The sequence below is a fragment of the Petaurus breviceps genome, unplaced genomic scaffold (genome assembly GCF_028583685.1).
Source record: "Petaurus breviceps papuanus isolate PSGF00001 unplaced genomic scaffold, PetGlider_PUasm1.0 90444, whole genome shotgun sequence".
Lineage (NCBI taxonomy): Eukaryota > Metazoa > Chordata > Mammalia > Diprotodontia > Petauridae > Petaurus > Petaurus breviceps.
The window spans coordinates 1,006,279-1,024,600 of NW_027187256.1; the positions used below are offsets into that span (position 1 = coordinate 1,006,279).

At 37.3% G+C, this 18,322-nt stretch overlaps 2 protein-coding genes across 2 annotated transcripts; both read left to right on the plus strand.

The window, feature by feature from the left end:
- The first annotated feature begins 702 nt into the window (after positions 1–702).
- Positions 703–1,635, plus strand: LOC138177760 (olfactory receptor 52B2-like). Its single transcript, XM_069108966.1, has one exon. The coding sequence runs from the start codon at positions 703–705 to the stop codon at positions 1,633–1,635; it is 933 nt and encodes a 310-aa protein (XP_068965067.1).
- A 13,038-nt stretch (positions 1,636–14,673) lies between these two features.
- On the plus strand, positions 14,674–15,627 carry LOC138177607 (olfactory receptor 52B2-like). The gene has a single exon (XM_069108822.1). It carries the CDS (start codon positions 14,674–14,676, stop codon positions 15,625–15,627), a length of 954 nt encoding a protein of 317 aa, XP_068964923.1.
- Positions 15,628–18,322: the final 2,695 nt, after the last annotated feature.

Below are 18,322 nucleotides of genomic sequence, written 5' to 3' on the forward strand. Positions count from 1 at the left end.
TCCAATGGACTGCATACAATTAGAATGAATTTAATGGAGAAAATAATAAAGTATCACTTGGGTTTAAAAAAATCAAATACACTAAGCACCTAGGAGTAAAGAGACTAGAAATATTCAATTGAACAATGGATTATCCATTCCTCATAACAAAGATGGGGATTTTTGTTCAGACATAAGGTGAACATGGCTTCTGAAGTTTCTTCCAACCTTTAAAATCTGTCAAATTTCTTTTAGCCTAAGAAGAACTGTTTTTATTTTTGTTTTACAAAATCCTACCTAAACACTTACAATTTTAATACTCAATAGGATATTCATTACAATAGAGAAAAAACCTTTTGAAATATTAGTACTGTTATGACTTCATATAGAAAGTAATACTAACAACACAAGTTGGGCTGTTTCATTACAGAGTAATAAAATGGGAAAAGGAATGAATAATCAGGGGGCATGGGTTCCTATCCTAACTCTGCTGCCTATGTGACCTGGGACAAGTCATTAAGCATCTCTTGGTAACAAGTTCCTCATCTATTAAATAAAGAGGTGGATCAGATAACTTGCAGGGGGTCTCCCAGCTCTGACAGTGATCCTCAGAGCAGTAAATGACATCAGGGAGTACTTAAGTGAATAAGGGTGGGTTTTTCTTCTCTCTAGGTGATCAAGCAAAAGAAGGAAGAGAAGAGAGCAAACCATAGCCTCGTATCCATGGATATGACCAATCAAACCACCTTTCACCCAGCTCTCATCATTTTGATGGGCATCCCAGGCTTCAAGAAACTACAATTCTGGATCTCCATTCCTTTCTGTTCTATGTATGTGGTGGCACTTGTGGGTAACTCCTTGCTGACCATTCTTGTCTGGTTAGAGCACAATCTCCACAAGCCTATGTATCTCTTTCTGGCCATGTTGGCTATGACAGAATTCTTATTCTCCAACACCATCATGCCAAAGATGCTGGCTCTCTTCTGGTTCCAGGCTGAGACCATTTCTTTTGAGGCCTGCTTAACTCAGATATTTTTTGTTATTTTTATTTTTATCATAGAGGCAACAGTTCTTTTGGCCATGGCATTTGACCGCTATGTGGCCATCTGCTTTCCACTTAGATACACCATGATCTTGACCCCCTCAGTGATCAGGAACATTGGAGTATTTTCTGTGGTCAGGGGCCTGGCCTTCACCTATCCTTTTGTCTTCCTCGTTTATCGGCTGCCATTTTGTGGAAACAATGTCATTGCTGATACGTATTGTGAACAAACTAAGGTCTCTAGATTGGCCTGTGCAGATATAACTGCCAATAATATTTATACTCTGGTGATGTCATTCTTGTCCACAGGCTTAGATGTCTTGCTCATTTCCATCTCCTATGTTTTTATTCTTCGAGCTGTCTTTCGACTCCCTTCCCGGGATGCCCAGTTGAAGGCTCTGGGCACTTGTACTTCACATGTATGTGTCATCCTCATATTCTACCTGCCAGCCTACTTGACAGTGCTGGTCAGCCACCTTGAATGTGGAATCCTGCTAGCAAATCTCTATGTAGTTGTGCCTCCTGCATTGAACCCCATCATATATGGTGTCAAGACCAAACAGATCCAGGATATTGTCACATCCAGGCTCTCCAAGCTGGGTCTGGGTTGCTGAGCTAAAGCTTTCCAGGAAAATTGTGCAGCTTAAACTATTCTATGCAAATCACTGTAGGATATAAGTAGTGATTTATTGTTTCCAATTGAACAAGTGATTGTAAATTGAAGACATTTCCTCTCATTTATATAAGTGGTCTTAATAATATCTAGCATTTATATAGAGCTCAAAGATCCATAAGCTACTTTATACATATGATCCTCACAGCATCTAAATCAATTATTTTCAATGATTTAATAATTCAAATATATTCAATACCATTATTATTTCTATTTTATAGATGAACAAACCAAGACTGAGATAGGTTAAGTGACTTGCCCAGGGTCACATAGCTAGTAATTATTTGAGGAAGGATTCAAACTCAGATCTTCCTCATTTAAAGTCCAATATTCTATCCACTGTGACACCCAGTTACCTCTAGAATTATCCTTGTGTGAAAGTAATGCTATTTATTATAAATGCAATTGTCCACTCAGAAATGTTTCACTTACAGAGGCGTGTAAGTACTGGAAGTATCTAAGCAAGTGTCCAAGTAGTAATCTTGTAGGTGGAATGTATGGTTACCAAAGTTGAAGAAAATTATAAGCAAAATGTACATCCACAACTTTATAGTGAATAGTCTACTTCCAAGGGAGTTTGTCCATGATGGATATGGATCCAGCTTCATTTATATCATGATTATGTTGATGCCCAATACCTCAGCCTAGGAAAGCACATGTGGCAGTTCTTGGCGAGGGGAAGGAGGCAGGGTTTTCTGAGGCACTTCATCAACTCACAGTTCTTAGTTATGTCTGTGTTAGATGCAGGAGACCATCAGAGTTCTCTGGAGACCTTCTACTGCTTTTGTAGGTCACTATATTTCAGAGGTAAGCAGAGAATATTGCCTAATTACTGTGCAGGAGAAAATTTCAAGAATTCAGAAAGAACAAGAGAAATAAAGACATTTTTCTGAAGTCAGCATTGTGAAATGACTACTTTTTCTATCCCTCTTCCTGGGAAAAAGCAAAAGCCAACATTTGTATTATTTAATTATATAATCTGTTATTATAATAATATATCATGTATGACATATCACTATGTTATACAGGAAAAGGATACATAATGTGATTTATTATATAATGCATTATTGTAATATATTATATAACATTAGCATAACAACATATTATTATATAATATAAAGCTTGCAACACTCCTTTATATGCATCATATCATTTAAGTCTTAAACTTATAATTGTATTGAAAGTACTTTTGGGGAAACAGGGTATATAGTTTAAAAAAGCACCACATATAGAGTTAGAAAGACCTGGATTTCGGTTCTGATGAAAATACTTTCTATCTTTGTGACCTATTTAATCTCTTTCAGGCTGTTTCCTCATCTATAAAATGAAGACAATATAAGTATATACCTCACAGATTTGTTATGAGGTTCAAATGAGATAATACATGTAAAGTGTTTTGTAAACTCTAAAATTGTTATGTAAATGTTCTTCCTCTGTATCTCACTGTCTCTGTCTCTTTATCTCTCTCCATATATGTAGATATGTATGTATGTATATGTGTGTGTGTATATATATATATATAAACATGTTATATGACACATTATGCCCATTTTCAAGATGACAACAATGAACTTAATAGAAGTTAAATGGTTGCCTGTGGACATACAGTTTGAAACTATCAGAGATGAGCTTTGAATTTTTCAAGTATAGCACTTTATTAACAATTTGTATTGCTTTTAAAGTAATTTTAAGGTCCATAACCATGACTCTTTCTGGCATTCATTGAAATGAGAATGGACATGTAATTTTTTTTTCAATTTTTCAAATACTTTATTAACTTCTGATTTACATCATTCATTTCCGCCAGATTTTGAGTTACAAATTTTCTCCCCATTGTTCCCCTACCCACTGCCTCAAAATAGCAGTCCCACAGGATATCCCTTCCTCCAATCTACTCACTTCCATATTTTCTCCCATACCCCTTTCGACTTTTCCAGTAGGGGGCATGGTGGATCTCTATGCCCCAGTGCCTGTATATCTTATTTCCCAATTACGTGTAAAATAGCATTTATTATAGTATATATATATATATATATATATATATATATATATATATATATATATATATATATATATATACACACACACACATACATATACATATATAAATATTTGATTTTGAAACTTTAAATTCCAGATTCATTCCCTTCTTCCCTTGTCACCCACCCTTACTAGAAAGATAAGCAGTTCAGTATAGGTTGTACATGTGTAGCTAATACAAAACATTAACATAGTAGATATACTGTTAAAGAATGACTATATTTCCCTCCCTCTGATCACAACTCCCAGTTGTTCTATTCTCTACTTTGATCCCATCCCTTTTCAAAAGTGGGTGCTTTCAATTTCCCTCCACCCCAGGCTTCCCTCCCTTCCATCATCCCCCCTCTCATCCCCTTCCCTTCTACTCTCCTGGAGTGTGAGATACCCTATTTAGTGTGTATTTCATTCCCTCCCCAAGCCAAATTAAATTAGAATAAGGTTGAACCATTCCCTTTTGCCTTCCTGTTCTTCCCCTCCATTGTAACCATTTTCCCTTGCCTCCTCTATATGAGATAGTTTACCCCATTCTGTTTCTCCATATCTCCTCTCATTATATTCCACTCTCACCTCTTAATTTCACCTTTTAAGCATGATCCCTTCCTATTAAATTGATCCTATGCCCTCTATCTATGTATATCTGTAAACATATATATGCACATTCACATATGTATTCATACACCCATATACCCTATGATATAGATATATATATATATATACATATATATGCATATATATATTTCTATTCCCTTCAACTATTTTCCTACTGAGAAAAGTTTCATCAGTTACAATTATTGTTTTTCTATGTAGGAATGTTAATAGTTCAACTTTGATAAGTTCCTTATGATTTCTTTTCCCTGTTTGCCTTCTCATGCTTCTCTTGCTTCTTGTATGTGAATGCCAAATTTTCTATTCAACTCTGGTTTTTCCATCAAGAATGCTTGAAAGTCCTCTATTCCACTGAATGTCCATATTTTCCACTGAAACATGATACTCAGTTTTTTTTTTTTTAAAGCAATTGGGGTTAAGTAACTTGCTCAAGGTTACACGGCCAGTTATTTCTGGGTGTGGTGCTGAGTGTCTGAGCCCGGGATTCGATCTCCAGGTCGTCCCAACACTGGAACTGGTGCTCTTATTTGCTGAGCCACCTGGCCGCCCCTAAGCAATTGGGGTTAATTAACTTGCTCAAGGTTACACGGCCAGGTGTTTCTGGGTGGGTGCTAAGCGTCTGAGCCCGGGATTCGATCTCCAGGTCCTCTCAACACTGGAGCCGGTGCTCTTACTTGCTGTGCTACCTGGCCACCCCGATACTCAGTTTTTCTGGGTAGCTGATTCTTGGTTTTAATCCCAGCTCCTTTGACCTTCGGAATATCACATTCCAAGCCCTTCGATCCCTCAGTATAGAAGCTGCCAGATTCTGTGTTATCCTGATTGTATTTCCACAATATTCAAATTGTTTCTTCCTGGCTGCTTGAAATATTCTCTCCTTGATCTGGGAATTTTATAATCTGGCTATAATATTCTTAGCAGTTTTCTTTTTGCATTATTTTTCAGGAGGAGATCAGTGGATTCTTTCAATCTCTATTTTGCCCTCTGGTTCTAAAACATCAGGACAGTTTTCCTTGAGAATGTCTTGGAGGATGATTTCTAGGTTCTTTCTTTGATCATGGCTTTCAGGTAGTCCAATAATTTTTAAATTATCTCTCCTGGATCTATTTTCCAGGTTAGTGATTTTTCTCATGAGATATTTCACATTGCCTTCTATTCTTTCATTTGTTTTTTATCTGTTTAACAGCATCTTGATTTCTCATAAAGTCATTAGCTTCCATTTGCTCCAATCTAATTCTGAAGGAATGATTCTCCTTAGTGAGCTTTTGCGGTTCTTTTTCCATCTGTCAAATTCTGTTTTTCAAGTCATTCTTCTCCTCATTGCCTTTTGCAATTTGAGTTAATCTATTTTTTAAGTTGTTATTTTCCTCAGTCATGCTGTTGACTCTCATTTGGTAATTTCTTGTATTGTTCTCATTTCTCTTCCCAATTTTTCCTCCACTTCTCTTATCTGCTTCTTAAAGTCCTCTATGGCCTATAAGTAGCTCGTATTTTCCTTTGAAGCTTTTTTTGCAGGAGTTCTGACTTCAATGTCTTCTTCCTGTTCCATGCTTTGCTCCTTTTTGTCCCCCAAATAGGAGTCTAATATTGGGTTCTTCTGTTTGCTTTGTTTCCTTTGCCTGGTTATGTTGCCACTCAATTACTTGATTTTTGGGCTTTTTGCCACGGTAGAACTCTGCTGCCAGACAGAGGAGCTTTGTACCAAATGCTGGGGTTTTCTCAGCTGCTGGATGTATTAGTTGGTTGCCCTTGCTGAAGCTTCCACAAGCTCTGGCAAGCTGGAGACACACCTCAGGACCTCTACTCTAGACTTCGATCAATATCCAAGCAGATTAAAGCAAAAGTGATTACCCCTCAGACTGGTCGCTTGGTCCCCCTACACTCTGCAGACCGGGAGCTGAAGGGGGTGGTTGTACAATCACAGCTCCTTTGTGGTCTTGCCCCGGGGGCAAAATCCGATTCACTCCCAACTACTGGATCCCAAAGTCCACAGTACACTGACCTCTCACTTTGTCCTTAGCATCTATGTGTTGATAATTCTGGACTGCCACAGCTGCTGGTGATCTGGAGTCCCTCCAGCCAGCAGCTGGTCAGGCCCGCCCTGGGGCTAAAACCTTTGCATGGGGCTGGGCTTGTTTCCCTGAGCCCTGTGCTGGCCGATTCTTGCCGGCCTGCCAGCCTCTCCTCAGAGGGAGGATAGCTTCTCTGTGTCATTTTGTGGGTTCTGTAGCTCCAAAGTTTGTTCAGAATCCCCTTTTACATGAATTGGGGAAGGTGGAAGCTGGAGCTGTGTGGAGGACCTGCTTCTACTCCACCATCTTGACTACGTCCCATGGACATGTTATTTTAATGGACATTACTAAATCCATTGTGTTCTTCTCTTGGCACATTTGTGGTACAGTTTCACTGATCCCACTCATTTCCTTTTAAATTTCTTGGCCTCGACTCTATAAGTTTCAACTGCTTCCTAGATCCTCATCCCTTTCTCCCTCAGAACAGAATACAGAGTGGGACAAAGGCAACCATGGATGTTAATGGCCTAAAGGAGTCACAAAGGATTAAAATATGTATTGACTTCTCATAGTAAAGTCCAGATTTGTGTCTCCTCAACATACGAAGATTGTTTCATAGGAAATCTGGCACAGGCCATGTTCTAATATTCCCTCTCCATAAAACTGTAGCTTTTGAAGTGTTGGACAACTCTCATGAGTTATAATTCATAATTTCCCCTCCAACATGGCAAATATATTCATTGGTGCAGCAAGAAATGTTGAAAAATTATTAATCTGAGTGTTTATTAATGCATAGATTTAAAATTGAAAGGACTCCATTGGTTATCCCAGTTATCCAAGGTAAGATCCTTTCTTCTTAACTATTTTGCCACTGAATTGGATGAAAGTATAGGCATATTTCCATTGCATAGACATTTATTATTTCAATTACATTTCATGAACATTGTCTACATGCTAAAACAAAATCTTAAATAGACTCTGATCTCAAGAAGTTATATATATTGTTTAGATGAGCATACAGAATTATTGAACAAATGATTCAGTTGAGTATACATCTAATGCATAGTTGCAAACTTGAAAAGAGGACTGTAGTAAACCCCTTCCCCAATGTGAGATTTGTTCTGTTTAGCTGTTTTATCAATCAACAGGATGAAAACATAGACATATTTCTATTGGATAAACATTTATTAATTTAACTATAATTATGAGCATTTATTAAGCATCTGCTACGTGCTAAAATAAAATAAAATAGTCTCTGATATCAAGCAGTTCATATTCTACTGGCAAGAATGGAGGAGATAAAATATTTACACAGATAAGGAAATGCAACATAGTTTGAGGAGGAAGAGGGCACTTCTTAGTAAGATTAGAAAAGTTTTCTCTTAGTTGGTGGTGCATGAGCTGAGCCTTGAAAAACAATAATTTTAAGAGACAAAGGTGAGGAGGAAATGTTTGCAGCCTCCTGTATATGAGAGATGAAAAGCAAAGTTCAAGGAAAAGAAAGTAGTTCTGTTTGTGTGCAATACAGAGTACATGAGGACAAGTAATGGGAAATAAGTCTGGAAAGACACACTGGAACCACACAGTAAAAGTCTCTAAATGTCAAGTTGAGTAGTATCTATTTTATTCAAGAGTGAATGGGAGTCATTGAAGATTATTGAATGGTAGAATAATGTGGTCAAACCTATGTGTTGTAGCTACATAGAGAATAAATCAAAGAAGGAAATTTATTAGGAGGAAAGAGTCAAATTAAGCCCCTTTTGAATACTTAGAGGTAGCAATCTTCCCTCCTCCCCAATCCCTATGAGGTATATTTTGTGTCCAATATCTTCAGCATACCCTCATATCTAAGTAAGCTCTTCATACTACTCCTTTCAAGAACTTTTGGCTTATCACTGTCCTTAAAAATTTGCACCCAGAACCAAACATAACACTCCTGACTAGGGCAGAAGATGATATTATGCATCTTTCTTAAGTTTGCATTAGCTTTTTGATTTCCACATCACGTTATTGATTTCCCTGAAGCTGCATTTCATTAAAACCCCAGATACTTTTCACAGAAATAGTTTATAGTCATATTTTCTGCAGATTATATTTGCATAGGTGAACTTTTCAATACAAGTGTAGGATTCTACATTTATCCTTGTCACCCAGAATCTCATTAAATTCAGTTCATCATTGTGGCCTTTTAAGGTGGTTTGGAATCTTGATTCTGTCACATAAATTAACTTATTCCACCTGAAAGAATGAAAAAATGGAAGAATATTCAAAACCAAGAGTGTCCAATGATGGGATAAATTGTGAATTCTCCATACTGGAAGGTATTAAATTACTGGACAATTAAATTCTTTGTTGCACAGAGGATTCTTGATTCCAGTAGGTATTAAAGTTGATATTCTCTCATATCCCATAAAATGAATCAGATGAACAATGAATTGTTCATACTCATATTTAATGTAATATAAACAATCAAGCCATGTCAAAAATAATCTCATATTACCTTGTTTTAATGTTTACAATATCCCCACGCAGGTGAGGAGGAATTCTGAGCAAATTACCTCTTTCCTCCCTGTCCCCCAACAACAAGATAGAAAAGAGTTAATTGTCTTGATTTTGCTTGTTTTGAATCAGAGGAGGGAGGTGGCTATTGAAACTCCATCCTCATGGGAATCTTAAGCACGAGGCCTTAATATAAGTGACGCAGAGTCTCATTGTCTCTTATACCAGAAATCCTGCCACTATAACCAAGATAAAATCATCATACCAACAAGTAAGGTGAGTGATACTTCTTTCTGAAGAGTAAAGAAAAGGAGTTCTAATGGAGATGAATGAATCATAGGCAAACTGTAAAGAAAATATGAGAAGAATGGTGAAAAGGTAATGAGAGAAGGAGAGAAAATGATGTGGTAGGAGGAGGAGTGGTGGAAATGGATAGACAACAAGAAGATAAGGAGAACATTTGAGGGATAATGATGGTGGATTAAAGGTAATGAGAAGAAGGGAAAGATAGTTGTGGGAATATGCAACTTTTTTTAACAGATTGGGGAGAGTGGGGGGATTTGGAGAGAATAAAGGAAATGGGGAGACTTTGATGAGATTGTGGTAATAATAGATGGATGTGGTGAGACTGTGATGGGGGTGGAAAACCAGAGGTGGGAATGTGCTCAGAGAAGGAAGTATGGGAAGAGAGGAGTAGGATAAAATAGAGAAGATGAGAACACAGTGGTTGAGTTGGGAAGAGAAATAATGTAAATGCAATGGCCAATCAATTCATATGCAAATTATCAACTAGTAGTATGGCACATTCTCAAGGCTATGTCCTATGTGTGTTGTATGAGGATGAGAAACTCACAATGTAAATATACTTTGCATTTCCCAGAAATTAAAGTCTAGCCAGTGAAGTGATTTGTAACCATTTGAATAGAAATATAAGCAATATATTGACACAGAGAGATGCATAATCTCATGCGAGTAGGATCTTCTTCTGCTATGGCAGATCACAACCCGTCCATGCCCATTTGTCCTATGTAAAGCACATACGTTTCCTCTCCTAAATCCCTCGAGGAAGAAAGAAAACTATTCCAAGTGGAGGAGTACTCTTCTAGGTCTTGTCACGTCCCATGGAAGCTCAAGCCTTGACCTGTCCACCTTCCACCCTTTTCAGGGAGTGACCTATGTCCAATTTCAAACATCAGGCAATCACTCAAAAATTATTAAGTGCCGACTATGTACCCATATGGAAATGCCAAAAAATAAAACGAAACTGTTCTTACCCCAAACATAACTTACATGCTATCCAGGCAAACAGTATATATACCTATAAAGACACACAAAATATAATAAAAGATACTCAAAGGAGTTTAGGGAGGAGACACTATGTGCTGGGAAAACAGAAAAAATCTCAAGTGGTATATAAACAGAGCTTCAAAGGAAACAAGAGATATTAAGAGGCAGAGTGGGATAAAGCTAATTCCAGGTATTGGTGACATAGTGCATGAGAACAGCAAGATGGACAGATTAATTAGATTAAAACTTTTTGTGGGTCAAAGTATAATAAGTGACTGTTCAGAATCCAGATGCTAAGGGCTTTTATTGCTAAACAGAAGATTTGTATTTGATCTTAGACATCTTTGGAGTAAAGGAATACCAATAAGAGACCTGTGCTTTAATAATAGTGTGTGTGTGTGTGTGTGTGTGTGTGTGTGTACACAAGAGGCAAAGAAGCATATGATGATGATGATGATATATGAACTCAGGTCTTCCTGACTCCAACCCTACTCTCCATTCATTGTACCAAATCTGTACCACATAAGAGGCAAAGATTGGTGACTTTCTGAGATAGTGCACAGTGGAATTCTCACTTAGTAGAGGAAAGGAAGATAAGTGATATGAATGGTTACACCAAGGTCAGGTGATTGTGTCCAGGGGCAAGTCCTTGCCACTCTATGGGGTTTGAGCAAAAGAGGTCATATATCCATGAAAAATACAGGGAAAAGGTATATGTAGCTTATGCAAAATTCAATTTCCCACTTTGGTCTGTACCTGTGTTTGAGCCTCTGTGTGAACAGGCCAATGGGAAAGTGAATGGAGGTGGCCTCACAGTTGTGGCCCCGGTTAGTAGGTGACAGCCATAACAAAGTGTTCAACCCGTATTTGAGCAAAGCTATGGGTCCGAGAAGCATCTATAGGAGGGCAAGGTAAAATGTGTGGCTTTGCCTCCAAGTCTTTTGCCAATTTATATTTGAGGAAACTGAGGCAGAAAGAGTTTAAGTGACTTCCCCAGGGCTACATAACTAGTAAATTTTTGAAGCTGAGTAGGAAATCAAATCTTTGTGACTTTTGGGGAAGTGATTGGGATTAGATTAGGAACAATTAGATTAGCAACATCTAATACTGCAACACTTAGCTGCCTTTGAGAAGGACAGACCTGAGTTTAGCCAAAGAGGTCCACAGATGAGGAAGAGAAACAAAAGATGCTGAAAATCTTAGGGTTAGTGGGAAAAGAAGGGTAAAATTGATCTACTTTAGAATTTTTCCAGCCACTGACTCTGATCAGGATCACCTTAGAAGAAAATCTTCATAGATTATTTTCAGTCTAAGAATGACATACCAAAATGGTTAGCTGGGTGTTGAAATTCAAAATGAATTAAGATGTAGTAACAGAGTATCTAGCATCTTACACTGAATGCACGTCACCAGTTACGGAGGAGCCACAACCCTTGATAGTGTATGAACTGCGAGATGTGATTGCTAAGCTATCAGTGAGCTTTGAAAAATTGAGGAGATCTGGAGAAATGCTCTCAGACTGGAAATGAGTATATCTGCCCAATTTTTAACAAAAAGCAATGGTTTAGCACCTTCAACCTATGGACAGATGAGTTGGATTTTAATTCCCAACAAAATTCTAGAAAATGTTATTGAAGGGATGATCTTTGAGTATCTAATCGGGGAGAAGTAAATGATGATCACTAAAAGCTATCTTGTCTCCATCATAAACATTCTACAAGAAACTTGTCTCATTTCTTTTCTTGAAATGGTTTTTGTAGTGTCATAATATCATAAAAATAATTATGCAGGTACAGTATGCCTTGATTTCAACAAAACTTTTTGCAAATGTTTTATCTTATGGATATATTAAATATATAGATATAAATATGCATGTGTATATCTTAATGGAAAAAGTGTATTGTGTATATATGTACATGTATGTGTGTATTATATATATATTACATACACATTTATATGGAGAGAGAGACAGAGAGAGAAAGAGAGAGAGAGGGAAAGAGAGAGAAGGGGAAAGAGAGAGAGAAGACTGGATTATAATAAAGTTAGATGGATTAAAAATGGTAAGCATATCAAAACATATTTTTTCACTTTATTCTCTTTCATGTTTTGGGTTTTTTTTTTTTGGCTTATTGATCTGTTTCTTCTTTCACAACAGTGAATAATATGGAAATGTGTTTTGCATTATAGCACATGTATAACCTACATCAAATTGCTTAATGTTTTTTGAAGAGGGGAGGGGGAATTTTGGAACTAAAAATCTCACAAAAATGAATGACAAAAATAAATTACTGATTCTAGACCTCTTATCAGTGCAATGAGAAACCATTAATTCAGAGGAACAAAGAGGAAGTAAGCTACTCACCTTCTGACAAAGAAGCAATCGACTCAAAATAGAGAATAAGACTGACCTTTTTAGCAATGGCCAATGAAGAATTTTGCTTCACTTAAAAAATGTGATTAAGTGACCAGGCCTAAAGGGCAGTCATGATGATTTATTTTTTTCAACATTCATTTTTAAATAAGATTTTGAGTTTCATTTTTTTTCTCCCTTCCTACCTTCCATCCTCCCTCCCCAAGACAGCAAACAATTTTATATAGCATATACATGTGCAATCGTGTAAACATATTTCCACGACTCATAATGTGAAAGAAGTAATAGAAAAAAGGGAAAAGGCACAAGAAAACCAACTAACAAAAAAGTAAAAATAATATGCTTAGATCTGCATTCATACTCCATAGTTCTTTCTTTGGATGTGGATAGTATTTTCCATTGCGAATCTTTTGGAATTGACTTGGATCATTGTATTACTGAGAAGAGGTAAGTCAATCATAGCTGATCATTGCACAAAGTTGCTGTTCCCATGTACTACATTCTCCTTGTTCTGCTTACTTCACTTAGCAATCCATATCAGTCTTTCCAGGTTTTTCTAAAATATGCCTGCTTATCATTTCTTTAAACACAATAGTATTCCTTGCCATTTATATATCACAACTTATTCAGACATTCCTCAGTTGATGGGCATCCCCTCAATTTCCAATATTTTATCATAATGAAAAGGGTTGTTATAAATATTTTTGCACATGTAGGTCCTTTCCTCTTTTGTATGATATCTTTGGAATACAGACTTAGTAGTTGTATTACTGGATAAAAAGGTATGCACAGTTTGGTTGCCTTTTGGGCATAGTTCCAAATTGCTCTACAGAATGGTTGGATCAGTTCACAACACTACCAACAATGTATAATAAGGTTCCCAATTTTCCCATGTCTTTTTCAGCATTTATATTTTTCCTTTTCTATCATATTAGCCCATCTGATGTGTGTGAGGTGGTTTTGAAAGGTACAAAGTTAGGAGTTAGGTGCTAGGGATGCAAACTCTCTCTCTCTCTCTCTCTCTGTATATATATATATATATATATATATATATATATATTTATATTTATATATGTAGCATTGTTGATTTGCTCATGTGGGAGGCATTAGAAGCTGTGAGAAATTAGGGATGTGTCTCAGGGTGAATTTTGAAGAAAATTTAGCCTTCTGAGAGACAGAGGTGAAGAAGAGTGTATTCCAGGCATGAAAGACATCCTTAACAAATGCACAGAGATGAGTGATGTATCGTAATTAGGGCTAGACTATATGAAGGATTGTCTGACTGCACTAGAACATAAACCAAAGGACATAAGATATAAGAAAACTGGAAAGGTAGGTTGGGAAAGTAGGAAAAAGAATAAAAATTATGATTGGTTTCAGTAGGATTCAAAGGGAAAGAAGGGGGTATTTACATGAACACTGAATTATCACTTCCTGGGAATTTTGCAGAGGGAATGTCTTTATATATATATATGAATATGTATATGTATATAATATACATTATATGTTATATATACATATATATATACACATTAGGTAAATGTTATAGTAAATGTCCTTTGAAGTCTCTTTCAGCTGTGAGATTCTGTGATATCTTCTTCCCTCATCACCAGATCCAGGAGATGCTTTTCCATTAACCCATCTAGAGAAGGTATAACATTAATATTACTTTATGCAAATAGTAATCATAAAAATAAACAAATCTTTATTAAGTCCTTATAATGTGTCAGGTACTGTGCCTTTTCCAACACCTCTTAATTCTTGTGCCTTCTCTCTTTGAATAATTTCCTATTTATCTTTTATATTGTTTGTACCTATTTGTCTGTTTCTTGTCCTCACCCATTAGACAGTGATTTCTCTGAGGGCAGGGAATGTTTCTTGGCTCTTTATGAATCCCTAGTGCTTATCATAATTCCTGGCACATAGTTAATTCTTAATAAATGCTTATTGATAGACTGATTAACCACAAAAAAGGTAGATAAAAACAATGTCCTAGTGGAAAGAATATCGATTTTTTCCCTATAATAGATTCCCAGTGACAGCATTTCTCCAAAAGAGCATGGGAATATCCTTGAGCAATGTTCTTCTCCTCCCTAAATTTTTGTAGGTGATCAAGGTAAGGAAGGAAAGAGAAAATCGTGTCATCAGTTACCAGTCTGATTTTATGGCTGCCTCCAATCATACCTTCCACCCAGATGTCTTCCTCCTTTGGGGCATCCCAGGTCTAGAAGAACTGCACATCTGGATCTCCATCCCCTTCTGTACCATGTATGTAGTGGCCCTTGGAGGTAACTCTCTGTTGATCATATTTATCTGGATGGAGCATAGTCTACATGAGCCTATGTACCTCTTCCTGGCCATGTTGGCCCTGTCTGATCTTTTGCTCTCCAGCACCATCATGCCCAAGACACTGGCCATTTTTTGGTTCAAGGATAGAGTCATTTCTTTCCAGGCCTGTATGACCCAGATGTTCTCTGTCACTGCCATCTTTGTCATGGAGTCTACAGTACTACTGGCCATGGCATTTGACCGCTATGTGGCCATTTGCTTTCCTCTGAGATACACCATGATCCTGACCCCTTCTTTGATCAGGAAAATTATGGCATTTTCTGTGACCAGAGGCCTACTTATCACTTCCCCTTTTATCTTCCTAGTAGAACGGCTACCATTCTGTGGAAACAACATCATTGCTGATACTTATTGTGTGCAAACTAAGATTTCCAGACTGGCCTGTGCAGATGTAACAGCCAATAACATTTACACTCTGGTATTGTCTTTCTTGTCCACAGGCTTAGACGTTATCCTCATTTCTATCTCTTACATGTTTATTCTTTTAGCTGTCTTACGACTCCCATCCCGTGATGCCCAGCTCAAGGCTTTGGGTACCTGCAGTTCTCATGCGTGTGTCATTCTTATGTTCTACTTACCAGCCTACCTGACGGTGCTGATCAACCACATGTCCTATGGGGTCCTGATGGCAAATCTCTATCTTGTGGTACCCCCTGCACTGAACCCCATTATATATGGTGTCAGGACTAAACAAATACGAGATCATATCCTACACAGGTTCTCCTGTTTGGGCCTGGGAGGCTTAGCTGGAGGTCTCAGGGATAATTGAATAGTTTAAGATATTCTGTGCAAATCACTATGACTTAAAAAACACTATGAACCTATATCCACTTGTCATGATGAGTGTAACAATGAATGTACCATCAAAGGTGATTTCTTTCCTGTAAATTAGGTAGGTAGGTAGTGTAGTCGGTTGAGCACTAACACTAGATTAGGGAAGACCTCAGTTCATTTCTATTTTCATATACTTACTTGTATATCACTTTTGGAAAGTCACTTAACCTCTTTTCCCCTTGGTTTCCTCAATTGAAAAAGCATTGAAATAAAAGCATCTATTTCCTATAGCAAAGATCAAAGAAGAAATTTTTTTTTCATTTTTCAAATGCTTTATTAACTTCTGATTTACTTCATTCATTTGCGCTAGATTTTGAGTTACAAAATTTTTCCCCTACCCACAGCCCCAAAAGAGCAGTTGCACAGGATAGCCCCTCCTCCAATCTGCTCTGTCCCATATTTTCTCCCATACCCCTTTAGACTTTTCCAGTAGAGCATGGTGGATCTCTATGCCTCAGTTCCTGTATTTCTTATTTCCCAATTACATGTAAAATAATACTAATAATAGTATATATATATATTTAAACGTTTGATTTTAAAAATTTAATTCCAGATTCATTCCCTTCCTCCCTTGTCACCCACCCTTACTAGGAAGATAAGCAGTTCAGTATAGGTTGTACATGTGTAGCTAATGCAAAACAGTAACATAGTAGATACATTGTAAAAGACTGACTTTATTTCCCTCCCTCCTATCCCACCTCCCACTACTTCTATTCTCTACTTTGATCCCGTCCCTTTTCAAAAGTGGGTGCTTCCAACTTCCCTGTGCCTGCCAGCTAGCCATCCTTTCCATCATCCCCCCTCTCATCCCCTTCCCCCCTATTCTTCTATAGGATGAGATACCCTATTTGGTGTGTATTTCAATCCCTCCCCAAACCAAATTCAATGAGAATAATTCAATGAGAATTGACACATTCCCTTTTCCGTTCCTATTCTTCCCCTCCATTGTAACCATTTTCCCTTGCTTTTTCTATATGAAATAGTTTACCCTATTCTGTCTCTCCCCATCTCCTCTCATTATATTCCTCTCTCACCTCTTAATTTTGCCTTTTAAGTATCATCCCTTCCTATTCAATTGGTTCTGTGCCCTCTATCTATATATACCTATAAACATATATACATACATTCACATATGTATTCACATGCCCATATACCCTCATATATAGACATATAGATAGATAGATAGATAGATAGATAGATAGATAGATAGATAGATAGATAGATAGATAGATTTCTTTTCCCTTAACCTATTTTCCTACTGAGAAAAGTTTCATCAGTTACCATTATTGTCTTTCCATGTAGGTATGTTAATAGTTCAAATTTGATAAGTTCCTTATGATTTCTTTTCTCTGTTTACCTTCTCATACTTCTCTTGCTTCTTGTATCTGAATGCCAAATTTTCTATTCAACTCTGGTTTTTCATCAAGAATGCTGAAAAGTCCTCTATTCCACTGAATTACCATATTTTCCCCTGGAACATGAGACTCAGTTTTGCTGGGCAGGTGATTCTTGGTTTTAATCCCAGCTCCTTTGTACTCCAGAATATCATATTCTAAGCCCTTCAATCCCTAAGTGTAGAAGCTGCCAGATCCTGGGTTATCCTGATTGCGTTTTCACAATATTCAAATTTTTTCTTCCTGGCTGCTTGTAATATTCTCTCCTTAATCTGGTATTCTGGAACCTGGGTATAATATTCCTAGGAGTTTTCTTTTTGGGATCTTTTTCAGCAGGTGATCGGTGGATTCTTTAGACCTCTATTTTTTCCCTCTGGTTCTAAAATATTAAGGCAGTTTTCTTTGAGACGTCCTGGAGGATGACTTCTAGGTCCTTACTTTGATCATGGCTTCCAGGGAGTCCAATAATTTTAAAATTATCTCTCCTGGATCTATTTTCCAGGTCAGTGGTTTTTCCCATGAGATATTTCACATTGCCTTCTCTTTTTTCATTTGTTTGGATCTGTTTCATAGCATCTTGGTTTCTCATAAAGTCATTAGCTTTCATTTGCTCCAATCTAATTCTGAAGCAATGATTCTCCTCAGTGATATATTGAGATTCTTTTTCCATTGGGCAAATTCAGCTTTTTAAGGCATTCTTCTCCTCATTGCCTTTTTGAGCCTTTTTTATTATTTGATTTAATCTATTTTTTAAGGTATGAATTTCCTCAGCCAGGCTGTTGACTCTCATTTCATAATTTTCTTTCATCATTCTCATTTCTCTTCCCAATTTTTCCCTCAGCTTCTCTTATCTGCTTCTTAAGGTCCTCTATGGCCTGTAACCAGCTCATATTTTTCTTTGAAGCTTTAGGTGCAGGAGTTCTGACTTCACTGTCTTCCTCCTGTTGCATGCTTTGCTCATTTTTGTCCCCAAAATAGGAGTCTAATGTTGGAATCTTGTCTGCTTTGTTTCCTTTGCCTGGTCAGGTCTCCCCTCAGTCACTTGACCCCTGGGCTTTTGCTACAGTAGGGCTCTGCCACCAAACAGGGGAGATTTCATCCCAAAAGCTGGGATTTTATCAGCTGCTGGAGGTATTAGATAGGTGTCCTCTCTGAGGCCTCCATGTGCTCTGGCAAGCTGGACACATACCCTAGGACCTCCACCCTAGACTGCAATCCAATTTGAAGCAGATTAAA

Bases quoted from the DNA above. Each gene is read 5' to 3' on its own strand.
- LOC138177607 (XM_069108822.1), top strand. From the start codon at position 14,674: ATGGCTGCCTCCAATCATACCTTCCACCCAGATGTCTTCCTCCTTTGG.
- LOC138177760 (XM_069108966.1), top strand. From the start codon at position 703: ATGGATATGACCAATCAAACCACCTTTCACCCAGCTCTCATCATTTTG.